Raw genomic sequence first — 25,120 nt, 5'->3', positions numbered from 1 at the left:
CAAATTCCTTCCTTAACTTAAAAGAAATCAATCTTTATAAGTAATATTTGAATAATGTCATTTGCCTGATTCAAAGAGAAAAAAATTGTGCTTTTCATTTGCCCTCACATATCTCCAGAGGTTTTCAAACTGAAGGAGGGAGCCTTCTCTAGAGGAGATACAAGGAGAGGAAGAGTCCATGGATGGAGCACCCTCTGCAGCCGCAGAAGCACATGGATCCCCTGGCTTCATTCTGAAGATGACCTCTGTGTGCAGATCAGGCCCTGAGAACATGGGTGGTAACCCTGAATTCGGAACTCCTAAATCCATAAAAAGGCCTCCATCTCCAGTGCTGGGACAGCAGCTGACCTCTGGTGTTCTGGCCTCTCTAACTTCTTGCCTGCCTTCCTTCTCCCATTCATCTATCCATCAATCCAAGACTCTTTGAGTACTTATGTGCCAGAAAGTGTGAGATACAAGAGAAAATCTGTACAATTCTTTTAGGGGCATGGACCGATAGGAAAGATTTCATATGGGAAGTCACAATTGAAATAAGATCATGATTAAAATATATCGTCTCATATTTGACAGTAGTATTTGAAGTTCAAAGTTGAAGTTCTTGATTGTGTTCTTAATATCTGTTTTCCAGTTATGCTTTTTGGGGTAAAACTTCAAAAATCAAATTATAGTTTTATGGCTTCTTCATTTTATTTTATTTATTATTTTATGCAAATAGTGAGAGTTATAAAGTAAGTTGAGTACCCCAAAGGTAAAAATCGACTTTTATTTCAGACTGTCCTACCACTTTGAACCACAATGAGTGCTGCTACTACTGCTGAACTAACAGTGAGTGACTACCTGGAACAACATTTATAGCATTTTATATTTCTGGGTTCATTTACTCATCATAATACACCCAGAGGAAAGACACTTTTTAGATTTTAAGCTCCCACCTCAGATGAAGAAACCGAGGCATGAGGAAGTCAAGTATCCTTCTCAAGGTGTCTCCATTATGAAGCAGCAGAGCCAGGATCTCAGCCAGACCCTCTGTTCCGAAGGCCACACCCTGAAGTACACATGACTACATCAAACTGAATGGCATCTTCCTCCACTGCAGTTTGAGAAGAAACCTTGCATAGCAAGACGGTTAATACCGTTCCATAAACAGTGCATGCCCCTCATCCCTTCGGTATGTGTGGGAGAACTTCCTTATTTGCCTATGAAGGAGAGGGCCGTCATGGCTATCTGCTCTGGTTCCCACAGTGGCTGCCGTAGACTCACATGGAGGCATCTGAGCAAGGCCTGGGGCCCTGCCCTGCTGGCCTGAGCTCCACCTAGATGAGTATTTCCTCCTCTGCATGCATTCCTTTTTCTCTAGCCAGGGCTCCCTCTACCTTGTCCTCCTGTTGTGATGCTCCTTCCCAAGCTAGACTCTGCTGGTGTCATTTCCATCTCACTTCTTCTTCTGGACATGTATCCTACCCTGCCCTGCTGTCTTCATGAATGTCTGTGGGGACTATGTCCTTAGCTCCCCACCCCTTGCCACCAACGCTTCTCTCCTCTTGAGCTCTCCCAGCTTGCATTTATGCCTCTTGCTTAGGTATGGGACCATGTTGCATATCTCTCTGTGTATCATTCACACCAATAGATATGCAAGCATGAAGCGAATAAGATAAAATTAGAACTTTAGAGTCCATCTCAATATAGAAAATAAAGCAAAGTACACTAATTCCAACCCTTAACACAATACTTAGAATGTAATAGGACTTCAATAAATATCTAAGGGATGAAAGATTTTGACATATTGTTTGAACAAATCCACAAGTGCTATTCTCAAAGTGAAGATAATTCTATCTTTTAGGTCATTTCAAACAAGTGAGGAGCTTTTTACTACTACTTATTAAGGACAAAAGAGACTTCAATGACAAAAATGTTTTGAGCCCATCCAAATATGTTATCCTGATACTTCATCTCAGCCAACTAAATGGGCCCCTAAGAGTCTTTCAAAAGAAAATACCATCTCTCTCTCTATTTAAGTACCTTTTCTAGTCTTAAACAAAAACTAAAAAGCAAAGAATTCAAAAGCAAAAACAATGTGAACCCCATTTAACTATTTATGATTTTGGTTAATTTGCCCCAAACTAGTGAATAGTGGTAGATTTGATCAGTATTTGTGGAAAATCTGTATTGTGGAAGTCTGACTTTCAATTTTCCCTCCAATATAATTACTTTTACATCATTTACTAATCATCTACTAATAAATGAAAAATTCTATAGTAGACCTTTCAAGAAATATGAATTGAAATGCTAGGTAATTGCAAACCCAACACTATGCTTAGGTTAAATTATCTCTTTTTTATAGCAACCTTAGGAAACTAGAAATGTTTTTTATGCCCAAAGAGGTTTTTTCTTTTTCTTTCTTTCTTTTTTTTTTTTTTTTGACTTTTTAAAAAAATCACAGCCCCAGTGTTGCAATATAAGACATCAGATACAGATATCTAATAGGATTGGTATTGTCACTGTAAGAAATTAAGCTCGAAAAGAATAACACTTTATGAAAGATTTCCTATGCTAGCTGGACACTAATAGACTCAAGAACAGAAGATAGTTTTCAACAAATCATTGTTCCATTTTCTGCCTCTTTCTTGACATTGACTGTGCTTTTAGCAGGGCAAAAATTATCTGAAATTTTAGCTTTCAGAATTTACATCATGGTCCCTCTGCTAAAATGCCACTGGATAGAGTAGCAGAAGAGGAAAACACAGAAATGTAAGAAGGACAGTAAAAGCAATGGAAAAGTTTTAAAGATGCCACCATTCTGAGGGATTAAGCAGCAAGTCACGAAAGGCCAAAGAAAGAGTCTTCAAGGTCATTCTAAAATTTCAGTGATGAAAGCATCTCCAGCCCTTCTGCTTTCTTGATAGAATCTTGTCTTATACCTCAACCTGTTTGGATAATCTTTTAAGTTTCTATCTCTATTTTTTTCACTTGAAATTTTAAAAATGTAAATTTTTTTTAAACTGATATATAAAAATATAAAATTTATATAAAACAATGGGGTACCATGTGATGTTTCAGAACACATATAGATTGTGTTCTGAGAGAGAGTGAGAGAAAATTTTTTTTAATATTTATTTTTTAGTTTTCGGCGGGTCAATGTGTAATTTTTAAATTGGGGTTCTTCCTATGCGTTCTTAGTTCCTTGTACTCACTCACTGAATATTTTTGCTGTTGGTGGTTAGCCCCAAATCTGGCTCTTATCAGTGTTTATGAGTCTGTTGTCAGAATTCATAGAAGTTTTGCAGAGTGGGCTGGGTGAACAGTCACACCACAGCTGGATGTCCCCTCTCTTGGCCAGCCCTCTACTGGCCATTTATGTTCAGGTACTAGGATGCTTCGTACTGAGGAACATTGTATTTTTGAGGTTTTACTTGTCTGTTTCATGCATAACTTCAGATTTTATTATTCCTTAAGAGTCATTAAAATGTATTTTTGATACCTCAAAATCATCTTATAATTTATTGAATTACTAATCTCTTCTTGTTAAGACTTGTAATTTACCTTTACTCTTCAAATCTTCATGAAATTTCACAGACATTCTTTAATTAAGATATTAATGATTTCCCTAAATAGCTTGTGAAATGAGTCATCAAAAGTGGGTCATCAAGGCCGACTCTCGTACCTGCTGTAACAGCAGTTGTTTCACTAGATCTCTGTTGCAATCTTTTTTCACTTCTCTTTGTCTCATATACAATAAGAATTTCCAATAGCTTATAGAAGTTTATTTGCTCTTCAATCATTTTATGAGAGCATTCCAGAAAGAATGAAGGATGAGAAAAGGTCTTCCTTGTTTGAAATGTCATGTGCATGGAATTCTCATTTAATCTGTTGTATTTTAGTTTCAAGAGAAGATATAGAATGAATGATGTGTATCACAGTCCACCAGAAGGATGCTGTAGGACAATCTTCCAACACAATTTGATTATTTAGGAATTCATTGACGTTTATCCTCAGCCTATCAGGTACTCCTAACCTGAGGTTCATGTATACACCAGGCTCTTAAGAAGAACTAAGTCCCACTAAAATTTTTTTCATTTAGTGACTTTGGTAAAAGATATTTTCTTTTTCTAGAATATATTGAGATTATTATTGTCAAATTTAAAAAGCAACATGTAGACTACATAAGTATGATCTACATGTAATATATACAAAAATATAATATATATGATATGCACCATTTTTTAGAAATATATCCACATGCAGTATATTTTGTTGTATCTATGCATGCACATGTACATATGTTTATTTATTTATTTTTATTTGTTCTAATTAGTTATACATGACAGCAGAATGCATTTTGATTCATTGTACACAAATGGAGCACAACTTTTCATTTCTCTGGTTGTACATGATACAAGTCACATGATATGTGCAGTCATACATGTACCTAGGATAATGATGTTCATCTCATTCCACCATCTTTCCTGCCTCGATGATCCCCTTTGTTCCTTCATTCTCCCCCCCACTCATTATGGATCAGTGTCCACTTATCAGAGAGAACGAATATTTGGCCTTTGTTTTTTGGGGATTGGTTTATTTTGCTTAGCATGATGTTCTCCAACTCCATCCATTTACCCACAAATGCCATAATTTTTTTTCTCAGTAAAAGATATTTTAATTTATTCACTTAAAACATAACTCCATAAACTTCACAGATTTCCAATTGAAACAAAAATGTTTAAGAACCCTGTCATAAATGTGCTTCTGCCTATACACTTTAGATGTAAAACTCATGGTTAGGCATAAGAAAATTGATCTTCTGCATAATCTTTGACATTTTTTACCTTTAAAATGGAACTAGTAGTAATGATAGCTACCATTTATTCGTGAACCATCAATTACCAGACAATAGGAGATTCCATATATATATATCTCATTTTTACATAATAAACTTCAGGAATCATATTATCATTCTCATTTTGCAAATGAAGAAATGGAATCCCAGAACAAAGCATATATTTATTTTTAAAGTATCCATAGAGTAGACACCAAGAGTGGGCAGCAGACACTGATCAATTCACCCAAACCACATGGCTCATATGTGGCAAAACTGGGCCTGGCAAAGCCCACTGTCCCTCCACCAGACAGTACATCTTCACAGCATCTTATTCTATGTCAGAGAGGTAAGAAGTCCTAGGAAGGTGGCCAATACATATTTTACTTTTTATGTTAAATATGAAATATTGTTAGGTTTCCCTGGAAAGTAACGATTCTGCTTTTCTTTATTCTAGCTTTGAGTGAGCAAGCTGTATTCCAATCAGTGATGTTCTGGAATTAACCAGTTCTCTTCTAGCTCTGTCACTAATCTTGCAAGGATGCAGAGTTAAAAGAGTCTGTCATCCCAGTGATGGCATCTATGTGTCCTTGTACCCACGAACACATATCCACTCCTTTGCCTTGACAAATATTCAGAAACCTTGCCTTTAATTTGGTGTAGGTGCCCTTGTATTTTCATGGGATCTTTGTTTTGTGTTATTTTTCAGTGATCCCAATTCATACTATTTCATATTTGTGGTCTGAAATAGTTAGATCAAGAGGCTTTGCAATTTTGAGGGTTGAATATTTTTTAAGCCACATTGGCATCACCCATTTTGTGGAACTTTGTGATGGAAATCCTAGGAATTTAAATAGATGCTCTTTATCTCTGTCCGGAAATATTGCTGTGCTCCTGTTGAAATCCTTCAGAAGCCCACCCTATCCATGAGGCCCAAGACAAAGCTAGCTTCCACATTCAGCCAGCCAGAAATTACATAGCTCTTGCTTTTAAGACAAGCAGTACTTAGAGAAGCTCTCTTTTAGGCTGGCCTAGCACCCACTTTGTTTTTAGAGAGGCTATTTAATGACCAGGAAATAATATTGGACTTATAGAAGTATCCACTAGGGTTTAAAGGCACATCAATTCTGGCTATCTGGCTTCCTTTTGACCTCTCTCTAGAATGATCTGTGCAAATTCAGGGATCGTTGTCTTCAAGTATTGGGTGGAAGAGGTGGAAATAATTCTTTCTCCTTCATTTCATCGATCACTTTATCTGGTACTAAAATTTCTATAGGATCATGGAACAATTATGGGTGGCAGGCAATTGTTGGAAGACCAGATGGGAGAGAGCCAAGTTTTCCAAATACTCCCAAGTACTTGTGAGACCCCAGACTTGCTGGCCTGCCCCTTCTTGATCTGGAACCTGTGGCTTGTCCCCTGCCTTCTTGGCTGGAGCATTGCTTGCTGTGTGATTTGATACTCTGTCTTTCCCAGACCTCTTGGGGTTCTGCCTTGTAAAGCTCCCATTTCGACGTAATTTTAAGTAAAACAATGAACGAATTGACCTTTTTTTTCTCCTAAAGCATTCTAGAGCTAGATGTCCCTGGGTCATCAGCCATGATGGGTGTTCTAGTGTTTAAATCAGGTGTGAGTGTGTGTGTGTGTGTGTGTGTGTGTGTGTGTGTGTGGTGGGGGGAGTCCTCCTGAAACCAAAGATCATCAGCAATTTGGTTTCATGAAGGGGTTCGAGCTTGGCAGAGGTGGGAGAAAAGAAATCATCATTGTTGATTTGTTTTGGGGACTTACTCTAAAGGGAGACTATCTTTTTCCTTCTTTAAGTGTGTTGATGACATTTGTACTGTTTACCAGGAGCGTTGTTTGGAAACTCAGACTGATGACAATAGTATTTGAAATGCTCTGTAGGTCTGCTTCTAGAAATATGGGGAAAACTATGTCCCCGGGGACAAGTGCTTGTTGACTTTTCAAATGCAGCCAGTCTGTGCTCTTTGTCAGGTAACTCAGAGTCACTCCACAGTGGCTGGCCTTCCTGTCCATTTGACAAGCACTTAAAAGGACAGTCTTAAGTACTTTACTTTATAGTTTATTAATTTTTTCCCCTTCTTTAGTTTGCAATCTACTCTCAGAAACTGGAAAATAATTTCTTTTACTTTTTTCCCCTTTCTTATTTAAGCTGAAATTGATTTCTTTCTGAGCTTGTAAGAAAAGAAAATTAAGCCGTAGTTAATAGAGTTGCCTTCACTGAATAAAAATAAAAGACTGGTTTACCTTCAAGCTGTGCTCTATCAGAGTAAAAAGCTGTTGCATCCCTCAGTGGAGGATTTTGATATGAAAAGTGCCAAAACTCATAATATCTATGTAGAATAATTGTAGCCAACATGGGCAGTAATAGAATTGCTTATTTTGGGGTTGGGGGTTTGGATTTTGGTGTGTTTGGAAAATTGGGAAGCCAGGAGACTCTCATAAATTCATCAGCTTCTCCAGAATTCTTCTCAAATGCTCATTGTCATGACAACCATGTCTTCATAAACCAAGGCTCTGCATGTAATACAGATGGGGCTGGTAACAAGGTAGAATTGCCATCTGCTTTGTTTTCTCTGAGGGACTTGTTTTTGGATCCCCAAGTCTGAGCCTCAGATTTGAAGTCTTGACTGTTTTCCTCTCGGGAGGCAGCTCTAGTTGTGCTATGAATTCTCTTCTCTTGCCAAATCACTTCCTCATCTGTTACCACAGAACTTACTTATGGTTAAATGGAGGGAAAATGAAATATTCTGTATGTATGTATGCAAAACCAAATACACCCATATTTGAATGGTTTATTTCTCTACCTACTTTGCAAAGTTGGATATAAGCTTCGTCCAAAAGTAAGGTCCACAGAAAAGAAGCAGCAAGGCAGACTTTTTTTTTTTTTTTAATTTTAGGAAATAGGTGAAATTGTCAGTGTTCTAGAACATTGTATTCATGTCTATGCTTCCTGATGATGGGGCTTACCAGCCAATGAAAAGAGACATGCCAATTCTTCAGAAGACATTTTTTTACTAAATTCAGAAAGAACCATATAAATGAAGACTTGTATGAGGTATCCAGCCTCTTTGACAAAGATGAAATGACATTTTCTCATATTGACTCATTACAGAAACAGAGGAGATACATTTTTAAGAAAAATAGGCAGTATTTCAAAAATTCACATGTGCCATGATCAGAATTAAGATCCATTTGGCCTTTGAAAAAGAAGAAAGTACAAATCTCACTATTAAAAAATGTGGTAAACTAAATCAATAAGATTAAGAGAAATATTTCATGAAGTTCATTTAAAGTCAAGAATAATTTGCATGTTATCATTATTTTATATATGCTATAATGTATTACTCTAAGCATTAGAATCTTGAGCTTTTATAATAGAGCTCTATTTTTCTTTCTATACAGAGAAGTTCTATAATTACCACTGTAGGTCAGATTTCCATACACTGTTTTTATGTCATCTCTAATTATGTGCAAACATAATCGAATACTGGCAGATGACTAAGATGTAACCACAGTACACACACACACACACACACACACACACACACACCCCTAAACAATAAATGTGGACTGATTCCAGATCAGGGGAAAACTGTTGAAAGACTTTGTGGTAGAGTCTGAATTTACTTCCGGGTTAAGGCTAATAATTTCTTAGAGGCATATTATAAGGTATATGGATCCTTGAATTTAATTCAACAGTTGAGCAAATGGTTATGTCTTTAGATTTTTTTTCTCAACAAGTAGCTTATGATAAGGTATCTAAGACCTTATCAGAAGAACATTTCTTCTGTACTTAGTTTATACTTAATGAATGCATTCACAAGTGAGGGCCAGGGATTACCTGTGACTCTCTTGTTTTTCCCCTTTCATTTAGATAAAAATGAGGAAAAAATGCAATTACCCCAAACAGTACTGCTTTGTTTGTTTTAGGTGTTCCACACAACCATCATCTTAGACTCTGTATGTATAAGACTAATTCTCAGGTAAGATGTGTTAGGTTTTGCTGCATTATTCTGAAGGAATTGGTGATGATGTTATAAAAATCTTCATTATGTTATGAAAAGAATACATGATTCCATTGTCAGAGTGCAGTGTCAATGTTGGGAAACAGAGATCATATATATATATATATGATTTATATAGCTATCATGACCTTATCATCTGTAAGATATGGCTCTCAGTGTGGGGCATTAGAAGCAGGCATCATTAATTTTAAAAACCAATCTCTTCATTTATTTTCAAACCTCTTACTGAATTCCTCAGTTTTTACTCAAATTAATTGGCTTTCAACTATGCTAAGTGTACATATTTTTAAGATATCAAATTTTCACATTTGGTCCTTCAGTACCAATGGATTTATTGCATAGTGTTTCCATTTTGTTTCCCAAAGAGAGTAGCCACCACAGGGAAAGTTTTATTTTGTCTATCCAAGTCGTGAAGGGTACCCATCATAGCCTAGAAGGGTGCTGGGTCCAATAGAAAACCATCTTCTACTTGTTTGGGGGGATACATGGAGATAGGTACATTCTGGAGATGCTCACCATTTTAGAATGCTTTGGATATAATAAAACCCCCCAATATACCCTCTTTTCTCATCTATGTATTTTAGGGAAAATATAATTCACATGCTCTTATTCCCTCCACTTTTAAATCATAAAAATGTTGTTTTTTTAAAGTGCTCTTTGATGTCCAGAAAGTCTTTTATCCTTTTTATTAGTTTCTTTATAAAGGAAAATACAATATGACATCATGAATTGGGGTCAATACGAAATGCCCAATTTAAGTTTGAGATTCAAAATCTAAAATATTTTAAAAACAAATCATGTCTCTTGATGTTCTGCAGAAACAGAAATTGTAGCCTATTGGTATGAAGTATGGAAGACAGTAGTCACTTTGGTACCCTGGGACATCTGCTAATTTTTATAGTTACTCTGAGTGGCAGGTCAGTTTATCTGCATTTTACAGATGGAAGCACTTCCAGAGATCTTAAGTAACTGGCTGAAGGCCACAGAGCAATTGCAAACCAGGTCTGCTTGACTTTTCAGCTCACTCTCTGTCCATTCTGTTGGCGGGTAGGGTCCAGATAATCACAGTGCCATGTTGGGATGTGATTTGGAAATAGCTTAGTCATTATGCCCACAGATGAGGGCTATTGTCACACAAAGAAGGAAAGAAGTAAACTTGCTATTGACAAGGTCAATATTTAATTGATGGTTACTTAAGAGCATCAGATAGGTGATATGATAAGGTGTGAGGTCAGGGGGGAGGCTGCTCACACTTCTCTTACTAAAGTCAGAACCTAGTGATGGTGATGTGGGGAAGGCTCTTGCATTGTGATTCACAATATTTCTAGACAAGTGACTGTTTATTCTGTTACTACTTATTGGGTTGATACAGTTTATATTTATTTTATTTTTAATGGTAATACATATTTGATAAAAAGAGTCATGTGACATTATTTATTTAAGTACATTAAACTCATTTCTGCAAAAAGAAGTTTTTAATGCTTACACTGTTGGAAACAGCATTAAGTGTCATAAACTAGCAGTCACAGCTTTGGTGGATGCCTCTACACTGGGACTGTGTATAAGATGGAGTGTAAGAATATCTTTGGAGTAAAGGAACATCATATTCAACCATACCATGGGGTCCATGGACCATGGTATAACGTTAAATTACTATTTTCTGGAAAAAAAATTACCAACTGAAAAATGTGAAGACTACTTGGCATTAGAACAGGGGTCTCGGATCTTTTCTGATATTATCTGTTCTATAGGATTTCTCTCAGAAATCCTAGTTTGGTTCAGCTTGTAGCTATCATTGTGCTAAAATCTCATCCGAACCTTCCATGATTTCTTAATTTCTTACCTTTCTCTTCTCTTACATTGAGTCTTTGGCATCAAGGTCAAAAGATATAAATTAGTAAACTTTTCTTCCATTGAGTAATAAGGCAACACAGAAAAAAAAATAAGCCAGGCAATTTCATAACTGACATTTTGGAGAACATTGTGGTCATATGACTGAGAACATGATTACTTTTTTTGAAGGTCAAGAAGCCAGTAGTTGTTCCAATAGATTAACTGAGGGACCCAACTACCTGGCTTTTGTTGATAGCATTCCCCTGAGAAATGCTGCTTTCTTCTTCCACAGGGTTTCAACTTCTTGTCTCCATTAAGTGTATCCCGTGGAAATAACACATGTGATTGCTGTAGTGCTTAATTTTTCTCATGTCTCCACTGTAGAGGAATTCTGACTTATCATTTATTCTGAGGCAGTGTGGGACTTTATGGGCATTCAGATGATATTAGTCATTTCGCCTAAGGATCGCTGCACACTTTCAACATCATTTCTAAAAGCCAGGCCACACCCAGTAATGGAGGGTGACGCTTAACGATCTCTGTGTGTGCCAAGGCCAATGAAGCAATCTGCACAGCAATTCCTAGCAGAGAAGAGTGGAGCAGAGGGTTCAGCATCTCATGAGGCCCCAGGGAGGGTGGTGGACATCTGTAGTTCCCTTTACAGTTAAGACCAAGTTAAAATATCTTGAAGGAGGGAAAAAAGTAGGAGAGAAGGCATAATTCTACCTGGCCATGATGCTGGGAATAATGATCTGGTGATATATGGGCTGGTGTCCTTTTTCTCCCTCAACTTCATTAGCCAGATTACATTCCATGTGGGACGGGGAGGAGGTCTTGAGGCATCTCTGTCTGTCTATACTATATCCCATCTCTGGAGATTTTATTTTACTAGACCTGTGAAAAAGAACAGGAGAAAACACCTGTGTTTGTTTTTTAAAAATATTTTTATTTTATACAATGAGATTTCTGAACATTTGATTTAGCTTCATCTCAATCAACTGCTGGTACTGCTTGTTAGCACACATTCTTCCCTTCTGGTGAAGTCCAAAGGACCATGCTGCCTTGTCATGGTCATTAAGATGTGGTCCTCAAGTGAGGGGTGGGGAAGAGTCACCTCTCACTGTGCCACCTGCAAGAATATCTATCATTGATGTCTCTACTCATATCCCATGGCAACTGAGAAGCTCCTGTCTTCCTATTGCTGAACTTTCAAGTGTTCCGAAAGAATGGAATTTAAATTGTGAATGCCCTAAGTTTTGTCAGATCCATTGGAATTACATATTGGAGCTGTCTTCATGTTCATAAGGAAAGTAGGCCAAGGAGTTCAAACTTGATGGCATTAGATATCTGGCACACTATCATTTTGTTAGGGATTTATTACATTATTTTTCCCCACTGACTGTCAGTTGAAAAATTCATGGACATTTGTTCCACACCAAAAGGGTATTTGGCTCCTGCATGGTTAATGTAATGTCAAGACCAGTATATTGGAAGAAAGGAGACACTCCATCTAATAACTCCCTTTTACAGTCCTCTCATTCATCGGGGAGGTTAATTGACAGTCTTTTCTGCATGATTCTCTGACCCTGTCCCAGGAACTTGCAGAGGACACTGTGGAACAGACATAATAACCTTTGTCTGTAGGCAATACGCACAGCTGGGAATGATAATTAAATAGACTCATTTGAGAGATCTACAACATTTCAATAGAGAGACCTATCAATCCTGCTGGCCTTCCATTGAAAACTATTACTAACAGACATCCCTCAGACCCACTTCATAATCACCATACTTACATGGTACAAAGGATTAGGGGGAGCTTGTTTGGCTCCCAAGAGACCACTAAAACTGTCACACCTAAACAACACTGGAATTCTAAAGAGAGAATTAAAATGTGTGATTCCCATTTAAATGTAAAGTTGCCATCAGAAAGCAGGCCTTTGGTTTTCCCAAGTTGATTGGTTACATGACCAACTGCAGTTCTGAGAACTTGGGAGACAGTCCCCGAGCCCATCCTTTATAATTTTCTGAGGCTTATGTAAGGAATTTAATATTACAGGGTAAATTCTTCATGGGTAAACATATCACGTGATACTGTTTTTGTGTACACAAAATAGTGAATGTTGTGAGAAGACAGAAAAAGACTTGCTTTTAAATGTTAACCTTTCTAGGCTGAGGATGTAGCTCAGTTGGTAGAGTGCTTGCCTTGCAGGCACAGGCCCTGGGTTCAATCCCCAGCACCACACACACACACACAAAGTTAAGATTTCTGAAAGTGAGTTTAACTTATAGGGTAGGTTTATCTCTCTATTAGGAGACTTCATTCAGAGAGTTGAGGGACATATTAGGGCTTTCATTTTATGTTCTTCCCCTGGGTTTAGTTTTTCCTATTAGACCAGAAGAAAGAGAAGCATTTATTGTTGAGCCAGGAGGTATCTCCTCTGGAGAAAGCCTGGTCCTTTTTGACCCAGGGCACTAGGTGAACATCTACGTATTGCAGATATTTATGTTCCCTTTCCCCCCAGGCAGGTCTGAAACCAAAAAATAGCTTTTTAGTTTTCAAGATTTTCTTATGATCAATGCCACCCATTTCCTCATTTCTCCAGATACCAGTCTGTGTCACCTGAGTGGAATCCATTCTTTCCAGTTGAAAGATACCTGCCCTGATAAAGGCTATGCTATTATGAGCCCTGGAATGGCTGTGTGATGTTCTGGAAGTCGCAATAAATTTGAGCTTTAAAAAAAGTGGGCTTTGAGAGATCATCCATTTTGTGGCTCTAATAGGTACATAGTCTAGTGGGTCCTAGAGATACGTGAAAAATTGACGTGAATACAGTGTAACGAAATGATCTGGTAGAAAACATGGGATGCTCAATATGATTAGGAAAATGCAAATCAAACCACAATGTCATTGTTATACCTTTATATCTATTAGAATGTCTAAAATGAAAAAGACCGACCACACTGATATGGGCAAGGATGCGGAACACCTGCTGTTCTCATGTATTGCTGGTGGGAATGTAAAGTGGTACGACCAATTTTGAAAAGTGTATGGCAGTTTCTAAGAAGCACTGCACACTTAAATATCTAACCAAGAGCAATGGAAGCATATGTCCACACCAAAACTGATACATAAATTGCTCATGACAGTTTTACTTGTAATAACTCAAATCTGGAAACAATAGAAATGTCCAATGATAGGATAAATGTGTACTTAGTGATTCAATAATCCACTCCACGAGAGAAGGAATCAACTATCCATACAAGGAACATCATGATTAAGCATTAGAGTAATAGGGAAGTCATACAAAAAGGCAAGAGGTGATTAGGAATTGACTTTGTTAACTGTAGGAACAGAGAGGAGAGGAAGACTAATGGATTAGGTTTGATGATGAGATGATGGCAAGAAAGGGGACATAGGCTGTGAGGTTTGTTTCAGGCTTAAGTTTCTGTATCTGGATCTCACTTATTTGGTGATGAGGATTACGTGCTATACAATGCCTAGACATGTACAAATATGAGCTAATTATTTAAGGCTGAGCTGTGGATAACACCAAGACCCTCGAGAAGAAATATCCATTAGGCAGATCATTTATATTTGACTAATTAAGGAAATCATCTTACATTTTGACTTTTCAATTAATGCAATATTAGATTGCTAATTGAAATGCAGAAATAGCAAGAAAAAAAAGAAGAGAACATTTAAAAAAAGATTTATATAGCCATTCTCATGGATAAGTGGGAACAGAGCTGAGGGTAAGGAGCAAGAAGAAGGAAATACACTGCGCCCCGGGGCCAAAGAACAGGAAGCTGATCTGAGAAACAAAAAACTTTTTGGACCGTGTCTTCATTTAATTTCCCTGTCACTAATTTATCCTTATGTGTGTGGTTAGATTTACTTGGTCATTCAATTCAAATTCTATAATTAAGGAAAGCTCAGAAGAGGTCATGTTAATTGTGATCAAGGGCACAAGCACTGGAGATTACATTCCCATCTCTGAGTATCTGTTTTCTTATCTTGTAAATAGGGGTGTCATTTCCCACCTCTTCTGGGTATTGTATTAATAAAAATGAGAAAGACCAAGTACAGGAAGCACTTGGCACTGCCTCTAACTTACAGTAAGGCACTCATAAGCTGGTCTTTCTTTCTTCCTCTTCTTCTTCCTCTATTTTCTTCTCCTTTGCCACCTTTTCATCTTTGATCCTCCTCCTCTTCCTTATTGTTATATTGGGCATCCAGCATTTGTCATTAATGATTGAAAAAAGCTTTAATATCCTAATCAACAATTTGGAAAAAGGGCACATTTTAATGTTTTTTTTTTTTACCAAAAGTAATCATAATGTCACCTTTAATCATCTGTTTCATTCTCCCAAGTGACTTACTTACGTGTTATTTCTTGAGTTTTCGACATATCATGAAAGAAGATCATATGATATGATCTTTTAGATATGAAGAAAAAATAGATGTTTAATGACTTTGGTCCTACCTGAATGCCAGTTTCTGTATGGTATAAGACAAGTAATTTAAATTTCTTGCACCTTAGTATTTTCAACGAAGCACAAATGAATAGCAGCCAAATAGGGCTATTAAAAGTGTCATAAGTACAATAAAATACCTGGGAATCAATCTAAAAAAAAGAGGTGAAAGACCTCTACAATTAAAACTACAGAATACTAAAGAAAGAAATTGAAGAAAACCTCAGAAGATGGAAAGATCTCTCATGTTCCTGGATAGGCAGAATTAATATTGTCCAAATGGCCATACTACCAAAAGCATTATACAGATTTAGTACAATTCCTATTAAAATCCCAATAACATTCTTTATAGAAACAGAAAAAGCAATCATAAAATTTATTTGGAAAAGTAAGAGACTCAGAATAACAATCCTTAGCAAGAAAAGTGAAGCAGGAGGCATCACAATACCAGACCTTAAACTGTAGTAATAAAAGTAGCATGGTATTGGCACCAAAATAGAACTTGTAGACCAATGGTTCAGAATAGAATTTTGGTTATGTCATACTAGACAAAGGTGCCAGAAACATTCACTGGAGAAAAGATCGCCTATTCTGGCAAAACTGGAAATCCATATGTAGCAAAATGAAATTAAACCTCTATCTCTCACCCTAAACAAAAATCAACACAAACCCTGTGCCTAATAGAAGAATAAGTAGGCCCAAATCTTCACTATGTTGGCCTAGGATCTGACTTCCTTAACAAGAATCCTAAAGCATAAGAAGTAAAAAACAATAATCAATAAATGGGATGGATTCAAATTGAAAAGCTTCTTCTCAGTAAAGGAAACAATTAACGTGAAGAGAGAGCCCACAGATTGGGAGAAAATCTTTGTCACATGCACTTCTGATAAAGCATTAATCTCTAGGATATATAAAGAACTCAAAATAACCCAATCAATAAGCGGGCTAAGGAACTGAACAGACACTCCACAGAAGAAGAAATACAATTGATCAACAAATATATGAAAAAGTGTTCAAGATCTCTGGCAATTAGAGAAATGCAAATCAAAACTACACTAATATTTCATCTCACTCCTGCCAGAATCATCAAGAATACAGGCGACAATAAGTGTTGACGAGGATGTAGGGAAAGAGGTACACTCATACATTGCTGGTGGGACTGCAAATTGGTGCAACCACCATGGAAAGCAGTATAGAGATTCTTCAGAAAACTTGGAATGGAACTACCATTTGCCCCAGCTATCCCACTCCTCAGTTTCTACCCAAAGGACTTAAAGTCAGCATACTACAGTAATGCATCCACATCAATGTTTACAGCAGCTCAATTCACAATAGCTAAACTATGGAACCAACATAGGTGTCCTTCAATAGATGAAAGGGTAAAGAAAATGTGGTATACATATTCAATGGAATATTACTCAGCTTTAAAGGAGAGTGAAATTATGGGATTTGCCAGTAACTGGATAGAGTGGGAGAATATCATGCTAAGTGAAATGAGTCAATCCCAGAAGATTAGGGGCCAAATGTTTTCTCTAATATGCAGATGCTAATTCACAATAAGAGGGGGTGCGGCACTAGAGAAGAATAGCATCACTTTAGGTTAGGTAGAGGGAAATGAAGGGACAGGAGGGGAGGGGATGTGAGGAGAGGAAAGACAGTAAATGAAACAGACATTATTACTTTATGTATATATGTGACTAATGACCAGTATGATTCTACAGCATGTACACTCAGAAAAATGAGAAATTGTATCCTATCTGTGTATGGTGTATCAAAGTGCATAAATGTATTCTACTGTCATGTATAACTAATTAAAACAAATAAAAAATTTATAAAGTAGAAAGCATTTAAGCTTCATTACTAAGTACAGAAAGCTAAGTGGGTTATATAAGTTTATGTATTTCTGTAGATGTGACACTAAGTCATTAAAAAACTTAAAACCACAACAAATTTATTCATAGTGCTAGGTTTAAGTAATAGTTCCTTGACATTCCTATACGGTGTGCCTCTATTATGCTTAATTCCATCTAATAGAAAACACAGTCAAATGGTTGCAATCCCTGGTTGCATTGATTCCACCAGTATGAATGCTTTTCATTTTTACTCAGCAGAGTTTATTTTTTCTTGTCATGTTTCAGGCTTTGGGGATTTGAACCTCCACGATCAGGTCCATCTTCTGGAATGTGCCTGGCTAGAGATCCTAATGATTGGTCTTGTCTGGCGCTCTATGGAGCACCCAGGGAAGCTACTGTTTGCTCCCAACTTGCTCCTGGACAGGTGAGTGACTTGGCTCTGTCTTAGGAGAAGCACATCCTTTATTTTCCTGGTTTATTCTTTCAGATATATATATTTATATATACATATATATCTGCTGTTGGCTCTATCCATTCTTTTGGAAGTACTATGTAGGCTCCTTATCTCAAAAATTCCATATCTCCATTACAAGTGTCACAATCCCAAATGTCTACAGAGCTAGTCAAATGATGTAAATGACGAAGGCTAGTGGGTGAGAGTCCAAAGAGGAGTGCTGGGGATTAGGTGACCTTGCCCGGGCTAAAGACATCTGGTGGCTGAACTTGAATAACCTCCCTTTAATTAAGACCTTTTTTTGGTGCATGTATATTCAACTCACAATAGCCTTTTCATTTCCTCTCCCAATTTTCCTATCAATAAAATGAGGAAATTTGACAAGAGAGCTCTGAAAGCCACTTCCAGTTCTACAAATTCATTTCAGTTTTCAAATGCATTACCTTCTCTAATGTTTTGTACTTTGGTTGCCTTGGAATGTGGATCCTACTGTTTTTCTCTTTCGGTCATTGATTAGCGTAATGGGATTTATATGTCACTTAACAGCAGCTACTGGGGACAGTCACCACCCACACCAGCTGCTGGCCTGAGCCCTTTACATTTGATATCTCATCCAATTGTCATAGAGCTCATGGGAGGCAGGGGCTTATCATCCATGTTTTAGAGAAGGGAAGTCCAGGCTCAGAGACATCCCCTGGCTTGCAGTCAGCAGGAGCCAGTGGATGGTGGGTTGGCACTTGAACTCAAGGTCTTTCTGGCTCCTGGCTCTATGGTTGGCTACTTTAGCTTGCTGTTTTCATGTGCACCTTGTCTTTCAAAGCTACAGGATGATTTGAGTATGAAAGGACCATCTTCTTGTTTGTTGCAAACTTATCCTCCATTTGCTTTGGAGAGCTGTACCACCTCTCCAGGGTCGCCCTGCTCTGGGCTTGCTCTACTCACCAAGCCCACTGGAGTGGAGTTACAGCAAAATTTAAGAGTGAGAATATTGTGCAAGGCATTGTTTTGTCATGTTGTGTGAACTTAGCTTTTGAAAAACATTGATGACACCACTCAAGAAGCAGATTTTGCTGTCCTTAGACCATATTCTAGTATCACAGTTTCACAAATTTGTTAAGAATGGCCGCTAGTCTTATTCCTTGGAACCATATGCATAACTGTTTCATACTGTATTCTCCCAGACTTTAGAGGATGTCTTTAGGCTCCTCTCTCCTCCTCTCTCCTCCCCTCCCCTCCTTTCCTCTCCTCTCCTCCCCTCTCCTCTCCTCTCCTGTCCCTTCCTCTTTTCTCCTTCTTTTCCTGGTCTTTTGTCATTTCCCCTCCCTATTTCATTTCTCTTTTACTTTTTTGCTATCTTTCCTTTTTTCTTTTGCATCTGTCTCCTTTTTTTGTATTAAATTTCTTGCCCTATAATAGTGTGGTTCTATATCAAATTTGCAGATGAAAATTTTAGACAATATATAACATTTCCCTCCTACAGATCACAGTGTGTCTTCACATTCATGGCTGAACTGATCTGCTCCATGATTTCCATCCTCCTTTATGTCTATCTTTTTCGGTTCACAGTTGCTGAGGATGTCATAAAATCATTGTATTTTGAATGTGAAAGAACCTTTGCCGTTATGTCAACCCACTGAACTCATCTTGCCGGTGAAGTGAAGTTGCCTAGGATTTGATTAGTCCCTGACTTTCTTTCCTTTGTATATACTTCTAAAGTGGTTAGTCTTCTCTCACATCTCCTACAGAAGGGTGAGGGGTTCAAAGTTCTCATCTGTATCTAGTCTACTCTCAAAAAATCCAGGTTAGAAGTTTCTATTACCTCTAGACTAAGATTTCTCCACCTCTGCCCTGTTGATGTCCAGGGTAATTCTCTCTTGTGGGCAAGGGATTGTCTGTGCCTTGTAGAATATTTACAGCACCCCTGGACTCTAGTGCTAATTGCCAGTTGCATCCCTCCCAGATATGGCAGCCAATACCATCTCCATACATTTCCATACCTCTACTGTGTGCGATGTGTGTGTGTGAACCTGGTTGAGAACCACAGCTACACCCTCCTACTTCAATGTCCTATAAGCCCTTCGGACTCATCACATCTCAAAATGAAGAACTGATCTTCCTCATCAAGTCTGTTCCTTTCTTTTTCCTCTCTTAATGACATATTTACCTAGACCTTGGAGCTATAAATTTAAATGAAGGATGGATTCCACTTCCTCCTTCAAGAATACCCAGAATCCAAAGCCTCCTTGGTCTCCATTCTACTGCCTCAGCTCAGGTCCTGGTGGTCTCGTCCTCAGATGAATCACCTCCCTGACTGTCTCTCTTTATTGGCCCCCCACCCCTCTTTTTCTCCTCCATAGTGATACCAGAAACTACTTCCCAAGGCACGGCTAGAAGCATGAAGCTTCTGGACTCAGCTACTGTTGGCTCTGTCTATTCTTTTGGAAGTACTATGTAGGCTCCTTATCTCAAAAATTCCACATCTCTAGTACAAGTGGTCACAATCCCAAATGTCTGCAGAGCCAGTCAAATGATGTAAATGATGAAGGCTAGGAGGTGAGAGTCCAAAGAAGAGTGCTGGGGATTAGGTGACCTTGCCCAGGCTAAAGACATCTGGTGGCTGAACTTGGCGTGAGAACTGTGAACACAACTTCACACACTGCTTCTGAGAGACCTTCCTCCTTGAGTTTCATGTCAGACACTTATGCATTCCATGAGGCTCAATCAGAAACTGCTTTTCCATAAAACCTTCCTTCAAACTCTTCTCTTCAGACAGAAATTATCCTTTCCTCTGTCTACAATCTCATGTGTTTGAATTGGACTTCTCTCATCCTGCCAGATGTTAGCTATGGTTGTATTTCTTATCTTCCATACCAGCTCATAAACTTTTCAAGGTCCAGAACCAAATGTTATTTATCTTTGTGTCACCTCCAACATGCAAAGTGTTCCATGATCCCCAATAAATGTTTGCTAACGGCACAGGCCAAGTCAACCAGGTAGCTCATAGCAGAATCAGAAGGAGGATCCACATCTTCAGATAACCATGTCATCTGTTATCGTCATCAAGTTTATTTTCTTGTTGTTCATCGTTACTCATCAATTCCTGGCTTATTCCTTTATAAATTTTGCAGAATAAGTATCCTTCTGTTATGGAAGGACTTTCTAAATGTATTAATGCATTTGACTTGTAACTATACTTCTGCTTATACTCCACAACCCTCTTGTACAACTTTTAAATTCTAAATACGGATGAGCAAAATATTTTTCCCCCATAACTGGCCTCACTATGGAGTATAATTCTTAGTATTACTAAATTTAAGAATAATTAGGACCAGGGATGGTGGTGCATGCCTATAATCCCAGTGATTAGGTTACCGGAGACAGGAGGATCACAAGTTCAAGGACAGTCTGTGAAACTTAGCTAGACCCTGTCTCAAAATAAAAAAATAAAAGGGGGTGAGGATGTAGCTCAGTGGTAAAGTGCAAAAAATAAAAGAAAGAAGGAAAGAAAAAGAATATTTAGGTACATGTTAATGATGATTAAAATGTATAAATAAATATAAAAGGTATATAGAAATTCATGTAAAATATAAACAGTAAGATATGATCTAGAATATAAAAAATTCTGTAGTCTTCTAATCATTAACATGCACATAAATATTATTAAATTTTAATATAATGTAAATTAACTTCTTAGTGTTTGAGGATAGCTGCTTTTGATGACATTGATAGGTAGAGAACAGTAAAAAAAAAAAAAAAGTATTTCAATCAGCAGCCCATCTGAAACTTTATATGTGTGGAAGATGGCTTTTGAGTGGTGACTGAGAACAGGGTTCACATGGCTTTTTTCTATAAGCTCCCAACCCCTTTGAGAGCACTGGACCCTCTGATTAGCACAAGTCACCTCTATCTTCCCATTGCCCTTTTAGAGACATCCATAATTTTCAAAGCTCTGAGGTTGAGGGAGAGCTGGGAGGCAGAAGACAAATGTTGGCACCACCCTTTTTGTTCCGTCTCAGGCTTTGATGCCACTTTGGAAAGGTCCGCTGAGGTTGGCCATCTCCAGGGGTTGTTTTCATTTACGTAGAAATGGGAAAAGATCAAGCCTAAAGTCACAATGGCCCTTTAAACATGAGGGTCATCAATGCTACTAACTGGAGACAGAGTTTTATCTGTGATTAATTATACCGATGCCCTGTTTTCTCAAATCTTTTTTATGAATCTGGCATTTGTGTCTTACAAAGCCATCGGAAGGGTAGACTACACCCCAGCCTTTTGTAATTACTCAAATGTTTGAATTGGCAAATGGGGGGTTGGTGGGCATAGGGCTATAAAACCTGCTGGATTGCCCTCCCTGCTATCTTGTGTCCTTTAGAAAAGAGTTATGGCTTGATTTACTCCCCGATGACAACTCAGGGTATCTTGATTCTGGTAGTTTATTATTTCCTGGTAGTCATATGCTTGAAGGCTAATTTTATCCTTACCCAGCTTAGCCTGCCTTCAATTTCCAGTTCTTTCCTATATCCTGCAGCAGTGAGGGCCAACCTCTTAACTTGTCCTTGTCACTTTTTCCTATGAAAACCAAGAAGTAAAGGTTTAATAAAATGTAAATAAAGAACCCAGTAATTTCTTTAGTAATTTTCCTTAGGCTGTGTTTATGTGTGTGTGTGTGTGTGTGTGTGTGTGTGTGTGTGTGTGTGTCTTAGAAGAAGAAAGTTAAAGATAATAGAAATGCCTGTGAAAATAATCAGAAAATGGAGAAAACTCATTTTTCATTCTAGTACCTAATTCTTTGGTGTGTGTTTGGCACTAGAAAACACAAAATACTCCCTCCGCGTCTACTAGGAATGAGCCTCTTCAGTTAGTCCTGCTTGAGTGCTCATACTAAAAAATACAGATCAAAAACTGGAGCGGAGGCACTCATCATGACTCATTTGTTGTGAGGTCTCTTCACTTTTGCAGGAATGAAGTTTACTACGTCCACAAGGCAGATAGGATGTTAGAGGAAGCAATGTAAATTGGCTGTTAAGTAGGACTGTCCAGCCATCAAGGGGCTGGCTAATACTGCTTTGCTGGCGCCATCCATGCTAACAAATTCTGAGAAATATTTGTGGATTTGTCAGTGAAGCCAAAGCACTCTCTTTTGATTCTTATTCACTCTCAGAGAGGAAAAAAAAAAAAGATTCATGCATTTGAAAAGCAGAGACCAAATTCGACAAACAGAATATTGCCTCAACCAAGCCTTTGGCCAGAGGGTTGTTGATCTAGCTCTTTCCACTATTCTTCCATCAGGAGGCTCTGCCTGCAGGGAATAGAGATGGACAACAGAAGTTCTTTAACCCGTAAGCATGAAATAGGAATGAGTTCTCTTCCTTAAGGAAAAAACAGGTTGCTCCACCAGAGAGAACATTTAAAGAGCAAACTGTTTTCTGATGATAGATTCATTTTAAATTGAAAAGAGAGTAATTTTTGAACATTATTATTTTAGGTTGTTTTTTGTAAATATTTCAGAAACAAATGCAAATAAAAACATGCAGCAACAACAACAACAAAATAATGCTTTCAGCAATAATTTTATTGGCTTCCCCCACACCCTCCCTCCCATGTCTTTACAGCTTCATTAATTCTTTGCAGGTTTTTTAACTTGGAAGAAATAAAAATATGAAGTTCTGAAATAACTTGTTGATGAATTCAGAATGTAATCCATCCACACGTGTTTTGGGGGTAGAAAGGGAAGGATCTCTCTTTATGTTCCCTTGTCAAAATTGCCCCTCCAAGAAGTGTGTGCTGTGCTAAAGAGAGACCTCACACAGTGGGTAGATGGGGGAGCAGGTTGTGGGGGTGTGCAGTGAGCCATCCACCTGTCAGCAAAGCCAGCCTGGGGCAGGAGGCAGTTCCGTAAAGCCAGGAGCTTTGCCAGATTCCCCCTCTACATGCCAGGAGTACGGTGTGCTTTGCATTGCCCTTTGCCCCATTCAGACATGAGTGATCATTATACTATGCACCAATAGATCATAGCACACCTGCAAAGATGTATAATTATCATTTGTCAATTTAAAAATACTTTAATCTTTCATAACCTTTCTCCTCTCCATCTTAAGAACTGGATGCAAAAAGAAAAGAGAGGAAGCCAATGTTCATTTAACTTCTTGAATGTGTACGGTCCTGTTCTGGGTTATCTTCTACATTATAGTTCATTCATTGTATAAGAATATATGAAGTTATAACCAGTTTATAATTTAACCCTGGATCTATTGTTTGTCGTTCTGAGCCCTTAATCACTCGGAAGCTTGTGCCAGTTGATCTATTCTTAAAACTCTGGTTTAATACCTTGACAGATTCTGGGAATATAAAACTGTAAACTGAAAAGGAGAACTATTGAGGTCAAAGAAGGGAGAAATTAGTCCAACATCCAATATTACTGGTATTTCTGATTGAAGATGAATCAAAATATCTATTGGACTAAAAGTCAGTTGAATTTATACACTTTCAACACATCGTTGTTAAGACACGAACATATCTCAATAAAGATATTAAACACACAGGCACATAAATACCCATATTGGTATTTCAGGAAAAGTCAACTTGATCAACAAGATCATCAGTCATGAAAGTACTTGAATGTGTTCTATTGGAAAGAGGTAGAAAATAAAAAATTGAAAGCAAAGTTTCTCCTTAAAAACAAAAGAGCAACATTATAAAATTTGCTAAGCCACAAATCTTTAAATCCTAAGCCTGTAAACAGTAAGTATCCACTCAACATACAATTACTCCAGGGGAAAAGGCCTAATTCCAACTCAAGAATTAATCCTGTGTAGGAGGTTAATTTTATTTTTCTTACATTTTTATACACTACTTTATTTTTCACTTCCACTTATTAGTAGCAGTTAAATATCAGCTAAATTGATTAGATATAATCAAAATAGTATTTTGACAGTTAATTTTCAAATATATTCATACTATTGAAATCACAGATTCTATACTGGGATAATCCAGGCTTTTGCCCTTATGCTGCATAGCTGCTTTTATTACAGATACCTCTTCCTGTTAAGAATGGAAAGATCCTTTTTCATGTGTGCAGTGCGGGGATAGAACTCAAGGATTTTGCATGCTAGGCAACCTTCCTACCACTGCACCGCACTCCAGTGTGGCCATTCTCATTTTTTTAAATGAGTTGCTAAAATCCAGCTATAAGGGAAGAGAGCCAATTGCAAGTCTGTGTTGGTTAGAATTCAGTATAGTTCAACCCATTAGGCATTTACTGAACACCAGCACATCCATAGGGTTCTGCATGATACTAGAGAACACAAAAAAAGGAGATGGGTATGAGGCAGACCTGCCCTGAGGGAATTTAGTGTGCAGTAGTGGATTAATATTTGTAAGTAAATGAATGCAATCAAAAGCAGGAGCTTGCCACACTTTACCTCATTCATGTCTGTTTGTCTTCCTTCGTCACTTTTTAATGGCTATGGTTTCTAAGTGCAAACCAACCCCTGATTTATGCTTGCATTGTTGTACTGATACATTCTTGATAATCCCAGGTGGAATATTTAGCATAATTATGCTCATTATACATTATTCTTGCCTATAAATATACTATTTTAAAATAAACATTTATATTAAACCAATACTATGTAAATCACAA

The 25,120-nt window shown here is 37.7% G+C and overlaps 1 protein-coding gene across 4 annotated transcripts in view; it reads left to right on the top strand.

Moving 5' to 3' along the window:
• The window catches only part of Esr1 (estrogen receptor 1), a 379,003-nt gene that overhangs the window by 286,643 nt on the left and 67,240 nt on the right, over positions 1-25,120 (top strand). For all 4 annotated transcript variants that reach the window (XM_076858124.2, XM_076858121.2, XM_076858123.2 and 1 more), the window contains one exon: positions 17,310-17,448. In XM_076858124.2, coding sequence (XP_076714239.2) covers positions 17,310-17,448 — 139 coding nt within the window. The remainder of the gene's footprint in view (positions 1-17,309; positions 17,449-25,120) is intronic.

Source organism: Callospermophilus lateralis, chromosome 6 (genome assembly GCF_048772815.1).
Source record: "Callospermophilus lateralis isolate mCalLat2 chromosome 6, mCalLat2.hap1, whole genome shotgun sequence".
NCBI lineage: Eukaryota > Metazoa > Chordata > Mammalia > Rodentia > Sciuridae > Callospermophilus > Callospermophilus lateralis.
This window is presented reverse-complemented; position numbering and strand designations above follow the sequence as displayed.